At 34.8% G+C, this 12029-nt stretch overlaps 2 protein-coding genes across 2 annotated transcripts in view; both read right to left on the bottom strand.

Annotated features, from left to right (window-relative positions):
- Positions 1-12029, bottom strand: part of LOC106067079 (uncharacterized) — a 242612-nt gene that overhangs the window by 215383 nt on the left and 15200 nt on the right. The gene's annotated exons all lie outside the window — the stretch shown is intronic.
- Positions 7822-9119, bottom strand: LOC129928248 (uncharacterized). Its single transcript, XM_056041749.1, has one exon. The coding sequence runs from the start codon at positions 9112-9114 to the stop codon at positions 8008-8010; it is 1107 nt and encodes a 368-aa protein (XP_055897724.1). The 5' UTR covers positions 9115-9119; the 3' UTR covers positions 7822-8007.

Here is a 12029-nt window from a genome sequence, read left to right as displayed (position 1 = left end):
GATTTTTATAAAGTATATAGTTTATCTCATTTCCTTAGATGTGAATGATTGATGATTATTTTTAAACTGGCTAAACACCAACACTATTAGATAGTAGAACAGATGATAAACGCTATACTAAAGTTTGGGATTACACATTGTGATTTTTACTAATTAAAAAAAAGAGGCAAATACTTAAAATATTTACTATCGGTCTATACAAATGTGGTTTAAATCCTTAGACATTTATTGGAGTTTGTGCACATAATGTGACAATACCAGATGACCGAGCATCGACCGTTTGAATGATTTGGCAAAGATATTTACCCGAACTCATGTTGGAAACATGTTGACACTGATGAAAATGATCGTGAAACGACTAAAACCAAACCAAAGAGTTGCTTTTCATGTTCTGTCAGTTCTATACACTACACAACTTGGTTCAGCTTTGGGAGACCTGGAGCGACACTGGAAAGTGTGTCGTTGGTCTGTTCTGTGGAATACGGCTCGATGCAAGTTGAGAAGAGATGAATTGCAACGAAGTATAGCTAACTGTAAACTGACAGATATTGTACAGTCTTCTACGCTACATGTTACAGTAACGAATTGTTAGAGTTAATAGTCATTAAAGTTATATGAAACTGAAAGTTTAGTCGTCAAGTTCTTTGCTGTGTTTTTTTTTATTTGTGTGCCAACTAATACATCTAGCCAGAAGATTCAGAAATACGTAACAATACATATATATATACAATTTACCAGCAAATAAACATTAAACTTCTTAATAGGACTGTTAATTATACTGAGCTATCTAAACCGGGGATAGTTAGTCATTTGCTGAGAAAAGAATATTTGACCTCTTAGATTTATAATTGCTGGTCAATTTGTTTCCGAGGTCACAATCAATTCTAAGAAGAGTCAAACTCAAATTAAACGTTCATTGCCTCCTTTGGAAGGTTTGTATATAAAAGAGAATAGAGTCGCCAATGAGTACATTTGAAACCCATTTCAATTCAAACAACGAAATATTCATATCTTTGTTACTAAACTTGTAGTTTTTTACATGTTTACATTTTTCAACATTAAGAGACTAGGTGAAAAAATTAACTTATATGTATATGTAACATTTTATGCATCATTCTTGCAACAAAGTCGCTTGTCTACCTATCTAGTAGGCTACCTACTCGGTCAGAGCCTAAAGTCAGCAAGGGCGCTTAGCTTCGAACCTGGGGTCCTAGGTTCGAATCTCTGAGAAGACTGGGATTTTGAGATTTGGGATTTTTAGGGCGCCTCTGAGACCATCCAACACTAATGGGTACCTGACTTGAGTTTAGGGAAAGTAAAAACGTTTGTTTGTTGTGCTGGTCACATGATACCCTTATTAATTGTCAGCCATAGAAACAGATGACCTTTACATCATCTGCCCTCTAGATTGCAAGGTCTGAAAAGGGTACTTTTGGGATTTGTTACTTTGTCGGTAACTTTTTTACTTTTCAAGGTATCTGTTACTTTGTTGTTGCTTAAGTTTATTCATGCCTGTCTTCTAAGCTTCATTTTGCCCTTTAGACCATATGGTCTGAAAGCGGGGAACATAAAGGTAGCCTAATACCTTCTCCCTCCAATGGCTCATATAGGAGACCGAAAATAAAGCTATAGAAAGCTATATGATATAAGTATTAAAGAGCAATTCATAAATATTCATCACTATCAATGTGTACTCAATGTCTAAAAAAATGAATTGTTTCTACAAAATCTACTAATATGTTTTTAAAACCTTTTTTTTTTATTTTGCTATTGAAAATAATTTTGGTTCTACTAAATTAGTACCATTGTTACAAACATTTATTTAGATTGATTTATTACTGAAGAAAAAATGAAAAAAAAAATTCGCCAAATATCTGTTTATGGTTTATTGTGTTCTGATTGATTTATAAATTGTTTACACTTTAATTACGGAGAGCCCCTGTAGATGGCTTTTTCCATTGCAGCTATTGCATAAAACAATTCCTCTTTTATCCACTAGAAACGGTTTTTGAAGGATTTGCAACGTAAAAAAAACAACAACGCTAGCTCTATCAAACTTTTGTTGTTTTTATTTTCGGTATTTAATGAAAAGGCCGAAGTCTATATAGAAAGCATAAAAAGAAATAATTCACTAATTTCGGATTTTTAAAGCATTTTTTTATTTTTTTTCTACGTCTACTGATTTTTAATATGCCTTACGTCATTTCCATCTTCTTTTAGACGCGGCCTAAATAAAAAAATAAAAAGACAACAATCCTAATAGCCATTGGTCGAACTATAATAGAGAGTGCATTGAGAAAAGTCGTAGGAGTACGTTGAATAGTCGGGCACGTAGAATGGAGCGGTTCTTTCCAAATGAAGTCAAATGTTTATATCGGAGAAATGACGATGCGCAGGTTAAAAGAAAAAAAAAGGGGGGGGGGGGATCCAGAGAGCGAAAAGAGAGAGAGAGAGAGAGAGAAAGAAAATAGAGAGCAGGCCGTACATATTTTTTTATTGCAACAGATACTCCAGTTCACGGGCTTAAAGAGTATATTAGGTTGGTCGTTAGCATTTTACACGTTTATTACAAGTACAAAAAAAAAAGAAAGGGGGGGGGTAACAAGTACAAAAAAAAAAGAAAGGGGGGGGGGGGGGTAACAAGTACAAAAAAAAAAAAGAAAGGGGGGGGGGGTAACAAGTACAAAAAAAAAAAAGAAAGGGGGGGGGGGGTAACAAGTACAAAAAAAAAAAAGAAAGGGGGGGGGGGGTAACAAGTACAAAAAAAAAAGAAAAGAAGGGGGGGGGGGGGGTAACAAGTACAAAAAAAAAAAAAGAAAGGGGGGGGGGTAACAAGTACAAAAAAAAAAAAAAAAGGGGGGGGGGGGTAACAAGTACAAAAAAAAAAAAAGAAAGGGGGGGGGTAACAAGTACAAAAAAAAAGAAAAGAAGGGGGGGGGGGGGGTAACAAGTACAAAAAAAAAAAAAAGAAGGGGGGGGGGTAACAAGTACAAAAAAAAAGAAAAGAAAGGGGGGGGGGGGGTAACAAGTACAAAAAAAAAAGAAAAAGGGGGGGGGTAACAAGTACAAAAAAAAAAGAAAAGGGGGGGGGGTAACAAGTACAAAAAAAAAAAAGAAAGGGGGGGGGGGTAACAAGTACAAAAAAAAAAGAAAGGGGGGGGGTAACAAGTACAAAAAAAAAGAAAGGGGGGGGGGTAACAAGTACAAAAAAAAAAAAGAAAGGGGGGGGGGGTAACAAGTACAAAAAAAAAAGAAAAGGGGGGGATAACAAGTACAAAAAAAAAAAGAAAGGGGGGGGGGGGTAACAAGTACAAAAAAAAAAGAAAGGGGGGGGGGTAACAAGTACAAAAAAAAAAGAAAGGGGGGGGGGGGTAACAAGTACAAAAAAAAAAGAAAGGGGGGGGGGGTAACAAGTACAAAAAAAAAAGAAAAGAAAGGGGGGGGGGGGGTAACAAGTACAAAAAAAAAAAAGAAAGGGGGGGGGTAACAAGTACAAAAAAAAAGAAAAGAAAGGGGGGGGGTAACAAGTACAAAAAAAAAAAAAGAAAGGGGGGGGGTAACAAGTACAAAAAAAAAAGAAAAGAAAGGGGGGGGGGGTAACAAGTACAAAAAAAAAAGAAAAAGAGGGGGTAACAAGTACAAAAAAAAAAGAAAAGAAAGGGGGGGGGTAACAAGTACAAAAAAAAAAGAAAGGGGGGGGGGGTAACAAGTACAAAAAAAAAGAAAGGGAGGGGGGGTAACAAGTACCAAAAAAAAGAAAGGGGGGGGGGGTAACAAGTACAAAAAAAAAAGAAAGGGGGGGCGTAACAAGTACAAAAAAAAAATAAGGGGAGGGGGGTAACAAGTACAAAAAAAAAAGAAAAGAAGGGGGGGGGGGGTAACAAGTACAAAAAAAAAAGAAAAGAAAGGGGGGGGGTAACAAGTACAAAAAAAAAAGAAAGGGGGGGGGGTAACAAGTACAAAAAAAAAAGAAAGGGGGGGGGGGGTAACAAGTACAAAAAAAAAGAAAGGGGGGGGGGTAACAAGTACAAAAAAAAAGAAAGGGGGAGGGGTAACAAGTACAAAAAAAAAGAAAGGGGGGGGGGGTAACAAGTACAAAAAAAAAAAAAGAAAGGGGGGGGGGGTAACAAGTACAAAAAAAAAAGAAAAGAAAGGGGGGGGGGGTAACAAGTACAAAAAAAAAAGAAAAAGAGGGGGTAACAAGTACAAAAAAAAAAGAAAAGAAAGGGGGGGGGGGTAACAAGTACAAAAAAAAAAGAAAGGGGGGGGGGGTAACAAGTACAAAAAAAAAAGAAAAAGAGGGGGTAACAAGTACAAAAAAAAAAGAAAAGAAAGGGGGGGGGGTAACAAGTACAAAAAAAAAAGAAAGGGGGGGGGGGGTAACAAGTACAAAAAAAAAGAAAGGGAGGGGGGGTAACAAGTACCAAAAAAAAGAAAGGGGGGGGGGTAACAAGTACAAAAAAAAAAGAAAGGGGGGGCGTAACAAGTACAAAAAAAAAATAAGGGGAGGGGGGTAACAAGTACAAAAAAAAAAGAAAAGAAGGGGGGGGGGGGTAACAAGTACAAAAAAAAAAGAAAGGGGGGGGGGGTAACAAGTACAAAAAAAAAAGAAAAGAAAGGGGGGGGGGGGTAACAAGTACAAAAAAAAAAGAAAGGGGGGGGGGTAACAAGTACAAAAAAAAAAGAAAGGGGGGGGGGTAACAAGTACAAAAAAAAAGAAAGGGGGGGGGTAACAAGTACAAAAAAAAAGAAAGGGGGAGGGGTAACAAGTACAAAAAAAAAGAAAGGGGGGGGGGGGGGTAACAAGTACAAAAAAAAAAAAAGAAAGGGGGGGGGGGTAACAAGTACAAAAAAAAAAGAAAAGAAAGGGGGGGGGGGGTAACAAGTACAAAAAAAAAAGAAAAAGAGGGGGGTAACAAGTACAAAAAAAAAAGAAAAGAAAGGGGGGGGGGTAACAAGTACAAAAAAAAAAGAAAGGGGGGGGGTAACAAGTACAAAAAAAAAGAAAGGGGGGGGGGGGGTAACAAGTACCAAAAAAAAGAAAGGGGGGGGGGGGTAACAAGTACAAAAAAAAAAGAAAGGGGGGGCGTAACAAGTACAAAAAAAAAGAAAGGGGAGGGGGGGTAACAAGTACAAAAAAAAAAGAAAAGAAGGGGGGGGGGTAACAAGTACAAAAAAAAAAGAAAGGGGGGGGGGGGTAACAAGTACAAAAAAAAAAGAAAAGAAAGGGGGGGGGTAACAAGTACAAAAAAAAAAGAAAGGGGGGGGGGGGTAACAAGTACAAAAAAAAAGAAAGGGGGGGGGGGGTAACAAGTACAAAAAAAAAGAAAGGGGGGGGGGGGTAACAAGTACAAAAAAAAAGAAAGGGGGGGGGGTAACAAGTACAAAAAAAAAAGAAAGGGGGGGCGTAACAAGTACAAAAAAAAAGAAAGGGGAGGGGGGGTAACAAGTACAAAAAAAAAAAGAAAAGAAGGGGGGGGGTAACAAGTACAAAAAAAAAAGAAAGGGGGGGGGGTAACAAGTACAAAAAAAAAAAAGAAAAGAAGGGGGGGGGGTAACAAGTACAAAAAAAAAAGAAGGGGGGGGGTAACAAGTACAAAAAAAAAGAAAGGGGGGGGGGGGTAACAAGTACAAAAAAAAAGAAAGGGGGGGGGGTAACAAGTACAAAAAAAAAGAAAGGGGGGGGGGGGTAACAAGTACAAAAAAAAAGAAAGGGGGGGGGTAACAAGTACAAAAAAAAAGAAAGGGGGGGGGGGGTAACAAGTACAAAAAAAAAGAAAGGGGGGGGGGGGTAACAAGTACAAAAAAAAAAAGAAAAGGGAGGGGGGTAACAAGTACAAAAAAAAAAGAAAGGGGGGGGGTAACAAGTACAAAAAAAAAAAGAAAGGGGGGGGTAACAAGTACAAAAAAAAAAAGAAAGGGGGGGGGTAACAAGTACAAAAAAAAAAGAAAGGGGGGGGGTAACAAGTACAAAAAAAAAGAAAAAGGGGGGGGGGGTAACAAGTACAAAAAAAAAAAAGAAAGGGGGGGGGGGTAACAAGTACAAAAAAAAAAGAAAGGGGTGGGGGGGTAACAAGTACAAAAAAAAAAGAAAGGGGGGGGGTAACAAGTACAAAAAAAAAAGAAAAGAAAGGGGGGGGGGGGTAACAAGTACAAAAAAAAAAAAAAGAAAAGGGGGGGGTAACAAGTACAAAAAAAAAAAGAAAGAAAGAGGGGGGGGGTAACAAGTACAAAGAAAAAAAAGAAAAAGGGGTGGGTAACAAGTACAAAAAAAAAAGAAAAGAAAAGGGGGGGGGTAACAAGTACAAAAAAAAAAAGAAAGGGGGGGGGGGGTAACAAGTACAAAAAAAAGAAAAGAAAGGGGGGGGGGGTAACAAGTACAAAAAAAAAGAAAAAGGGGGGGGGGTAACAAGTACAAAAAAAAAAGAAAAGAAAGGGGGGGGTAACAAGTACAAAAAAAAAAAGAAAGGGGGGGGTAACAAGTACAAAAAAAAAGAAAGGGGGGGGGGTAACAAGTACAAAAAAAAAAAGAAAGGGGGGGGGGGTAACAAGTACAAAAAAAAAAGAAAGGGGGGGGGGGGTAACAAGTACAAAAAAAAAGAAAGGGGGGGGGGGGGTAACAAGTACAAAAAAAAAGAAAAGGGGCTGGGTAACAAGTACAAAAAAAAAGAAAGGGGGGGGGGTAACAAGTACAAAAAAAAAAGAAAGGGGGGGGGGGGTAACAAGTACAAAAAAAAAAGAAAAGAAAGGGGGGGGGTAACAAGTACAAAAAAAAAAGAAAAGAAAGGGGGGGGGGTAACAAGTACAAAAAAAAAAGAAAAGAAAGGGGGGGGGGGTAACAAGTACAAAAAAAAAAGAAAAGGGGGGGAAGGTTCCGGCCATAATTATCAATCTAAAACCTGGGAACAAATCAACGGGCGTAGCCGGTGTATACTGCTAGTAGATTTATACATTCCCACAACCAGGTATTTGTCTGGGAAAAAAAGGGTGTGGTAAAAAGATTTCTTTAAAAAACAAAACATTCATTAGTTATTAACGGAAACGTTTTCTAGGATGTATAAACGAAAATTAGTTTTTTTTTTTTTTTAAAGTTTTTTTTTTTTTTTTTTTTTTTTATTATTTTGGTTACAATGATTATCTTGAAATTTGATTATGCACAAGTTGAAACCCAGGGTAAGAATGTGAATTTTTTAATTCTTTATTTACACACACCCACTATTCTATAACTACTCTGATACTGCATGATTTCTTTTAACCAAGTCAATCCGCTGTATTATGCATTACTTAATAGGTATGATTGTATTCAATGATATCATTGTTGACATGTAACTTCATATAAGAATCCTAACAGATCCATTATATAATTGCCAAGTCTAAGAGAGGTAATTTGAAGTAGATTTACACATATATTTCCATGAACGAGTTAATTCCCTGTTGACTTCATTTTCAGTGTTTGTTAACAGATGTATTTATGTAAATTCTGTTGTGTTGTATATATATATATATATATATATATATATATATATATATATATATATATGGTACTTTAAAGTACTTTGAAGTAATTTAAGTTTTTATGTGGATACGTTTGTTATACATACTTTATAGATCATTGCTCATATCTATATGAGCGCTATTTTATTTTGTGCATACCACAGAGTTCGCTTAATCGATAACTTTATATTTCCATCACTCTTTAATACATTGTTAATACCATTAGTACAGGCTTTCAGTCAAATAGTAGAATACATAAGATACATCAAGCATGTACAACTTTTTTACCACCATCCAAACATTTTAAACATCTGACTAGCAAGCAAATACAGATCCAGGGAATGTGCTTTATTTGTTCACTCTGCAGAAATGATCTCATTACCAATGTTTTTAATTATTCTACAGCTTTTATTTTTATATTCAAATTTTTTTTACACGATTTTAGGAGACGTAATCTATTCAGTCTGATACATTTGAATATTGGTTTGTTTCAACAGAAAATAGTTTGTACATCTATTGACAACACGATAAGAGTTCAAGACTGAGCTTCTTGAATTTGTTATCAAGTAAGCTGTACACGAGAGGGTTAACAGCACAGTTTAAAAAGTACGAATCTAAAAATAGCATATAGAATGCCAGGGAAACCCCTTCAAGTGATGCTACAGTCTCGGGGTATATTGCTGAGAACACATTCAGAGCAAGGAAAGGAATGAAAGCAAGAAAGTATACCAGTGTAACTATAAACATGACTAAATTGATTCTGTTGGAAGAGACTTCACGTTTACTTGGTATGTCCAGATAGTCCATGTGAGTATCTTTGGGAAACATATTTGTTTTTGTTGTTTTTGAATCGTTTGGAAAAACGCAGTTGTTATGTTTTGAACTCAAACTATCGAATAGTACACTACTGTCCTGATTATTGATCAATACAATAGGCTCAATTATTTTGTTTTTCTCTATTAAGCGTGCCTTCCTGGACTCTGGAGAATTCTGTGATGTCATAAATACATTGGAAACTATGCAGTCGTTGATTGATACGTGTTTACCTTCTGACATAATGTTTGGACAGTTGATTGGAACGTCCGATTCGTTACCAGTTTGTAATACATTTTCTATACTATCGTTCTCTATGGCAAAGTTATGGTCGCCCATTATGTCTATGCCACTGCCGTCTTTTGAAATACAACTTAGGTCAACGATGCTTGAAGCTACTGCAGTTGTGTGATAGCTATGTATATCAGTGTTATTTAGGACCATGCTACCTTCTGTAAGCTCACACACGATGTGACTCAGCCTGCTCCGAGTTCGTTTCTGAAACTTATTTCTTTGACTTTTAACTTTTATTCTTATGTGAAAGTACATGTAGGTCACCGTGGTGCAGCTGAGAACAAAGAAAAGAAATAAGAAAGCAGAGCTAAGTCCAGGCCATACAGTCGGCACATAGCTGTCGTCTACTTGACAATGGTGACCAACAATGTCCGGGATAGGTGTCCGTCTACTGTGAATCCCTTGAAGAAGTAGTTGAGGTATGGACGCGATGAATGCAATGCAAACGTTGAGGCAACATAAACGTTTGGCTTGAGTGAATGTAACTTGTCGTTGGTGTGGAGTACACACCATCTTATATCTGTGAATGGAAAACACTTTGTTATTTTGTTGGTGTTGTTGTTTCTTTGGCGAGAGAAATGAAATAATCCAACAAGATCTTTTTATTTGACTAGCTATTTGGTTATCTTGTTTAGCAGTTTAAAATTGATTCAACAGCATTGCTCTTTAGATTTTTATGCCCGAACATTTATTAAAGCACATTTAAATGGTCTATTCAAAGACTATAAATGGTGATTAGGTGATAAATTTCTTACCAACTGAAGGTTTTCAATAAGATTATTTAGAGATGCAAGACTTGACCAAGTCTCAATAAGTTCTATTGATAAGCTGAGATAAGTCAGACATTTTATGTTTGATGGGTTGGCATAGAAACAACTTTTTTATCTTTAATGCCCAGAAATAGATCAAGGTAAAAATTTATATCTTAATGTACAACACCTAAAACACTTTAAAATTAACTCAACGAACGTATAATTAGTTATATTGTTAGACTGCCATTATTAGCGACCCCCGAAAGAGGAAAAGACGCTATTAGTTTTATGTAAAATGTCTGTCCGTCTGTCTGTCTGTCCGTCCGTCCCGTTTAGATCAGATGAACTTTACATCATCTGCCCTATAGAATACAAGTTCTGAAAGGGGAACTAGTTAGGCCAGGTTCACATAGTGATGGGAACTAAACTAAATTTTTTTAGTTAAACTAAAACTAAGTTTGAACTAAAAAAAAGTAGTTAAACTTTTAGTTAACCACAAATTGAAAAAATTAGTTAAACTAAACTAAGAAACTTTAGTTAAACTTTTACTAACTATTTTGACCTTTTTTAAGGACGAAACATCCAAACATGAAAAATATAAAGTATAAAGCACAACCAATCTCTTTAGCAAAATGTAATAAACATTTATTTGTGCACATATGAAAAAAGATTTAAATGTCTTTATGGGATAGATGTAGATCTTAATAGAATCACTAGAATGATACTATTATAGAAAGAAATTAGAAGTAATTGTCGAAGTTCTAATATAAGTATTATAAGTTACCTTTTAGAAGTAATGATAAAACTGCATATTAACTCTAGATTCTAGAATATTCTGGATCTAATATCTTCTACAAACGAAATGATCAGAAATATAATATGGATGTAGAATTAGATCTAGCTACTAGACCTAGATCAAATAATTAATATTTTAATCTAAAAATAATCTAAGAAAAACTAGTTACTACTACTACTAGATATAAAATCTAGATATAATCTAGTCTAGTAGATATCTTAGTAACTCTAGATATAGAGATTTTAGATTATTATAATTACGATTATAACTAGGTATGGGTATTTAGATCTATATATACTCTAGTAGATAATACTAGATCTAGATCTAATAGATCTAGATAGTAGATTATTATAAGTATAATTAACTATAATTATAACAGAAGTAGATCATAGATGTAGATCTAGAATCTAGTCTAGATTTAGTTAATTTAGTATAAGATCTAGTATAGTGACGACTATTATTAGTAGGCCTATTATAGATCAAGATCTCTATCATTTATGCATCTTAGGTCTTAGTATAATAAGTAATCTAGATATATCTAGATCTAATCTAGACTCTAATTCTAGAATAGTTTTTACATAGTTATAGTAGAATCTCTAAACTAATAGATCTAGTCTAATAAAGTAAAGTAATATTTAATATACATCTAGATTTCAATTAATAGATCTATAATATAGTATATTATAATATAATTATTGACTTATAATTTTAAATTTACATCTAGATCTAAGACTACTAAGAGTTAGATTCTACTTAAGACTAAAAAAATTAAATATAGACTATTATGACTATTGATCTAATACTAATGATGATGGTAATACCAGTAGTATTCAGTAGTAAAATAGACTTGACTAATACTAATAGACTTAGACGTCACTAGACTCTAGATCTAGTAAAAAGTTTTAAAATAAAAAGAGTCGACATTTCTTTTAGATCTATAGTAAAGCAAAATTCTTTGCCTGCAGCTCTACAGGAACACACTGGTTTTTAATAAAAAAAAAACAACAGCAAAATGTAGATCTATAGAATCAGGATTTATCAAGCAGTGAAACTTGCTAGAAATATAATGAACACGTGTATTTTTTTTAAAAAGCGGGAATAGCGTCCATTACAGGGTAAAGGTCAAAAGGCTTTCTAGTGACCTGTGCACCCTCTAGTTTATTCTCCTCTCTATTATTCATTAAATATATTCTCCAAATTACATAGATCTAAATATTTATTGGTGTGTATGTTAAAAAAGTTTGTAAAATTTGTAATTAAACTTTTTAGTTTGTAACTAAAAAAAAATAATTAAACTAGGATTTTAACTAAACTTTTTTTTTGTAATTAAACTTTGGCCTTAACTAATTTTTTTTAGTTAAACTAAAAGTTAGCAACTTTTTAGTTAACTTTTGCCCATCACTAGGTTCACATCTAGCTTTGCATTCACTTGCACGTATCCTTTGATCTGCTGGACTGTTGGGGCACTACACAAGATCTGTCAACCTTCTTTCTCCATTCTTAGCTCTCATTTGTCTTTGATATAATTTCATTCGGATGTTCTTTCTGAAAATATTGAAGCGTGCCTGGGTGGACCACTTTGAGGGCCGATTTTGAGTTTGTGTTTCCACACAAACTGTCTTTGTAACCTTGTTTAGATTTCATTTTGTTTCTTAACTAAATTTATTTAAGGAAAAACAACTTGCCTTATTATTGCTATGCTGACAGGTGTAAGGTCTGAATTTATTAAAAGTAAACAACTAAAAAAGATGTACAGTTGGCAGCCTAGAACGCTTGTAAAATCGTAACTGTGCAGCAGGATATAGATTTCAACTGAAATGAAAACCAGCCAAAAAAATTTTTTAAAATACTTTTTCAACTAAGAAATTGCATGATTACTT

The sequence above is a fragment of the Biomphalaria glabrata genome, chromosome 9 (assembly GCF_947242115.1).
Source record: "Biomphalaria glabrata chromosome 9, xgBioGlab47.1, whole genome shotgun sequence".
NCBI lineage: Eukaryota > Metazoa > Mollusca > Gastropoda > Planorbidae > Biomphalaria > Biomphalaria glabrata.
Note: the sequence above shows the minus strand (reverse complement) of the source record. Positions and strands in the feature narration are given on the sequence as shown.

Bases quoted from the DNA above. Each gene is read 5' to 3' on its own strand.
- LOC129928248 (XM_056041749.1), bottom strand. From the start codon at position 9,114: ATGGTGTGTACTCCACACCAACGACAAGTTACATTCACTCAAGCCAAA.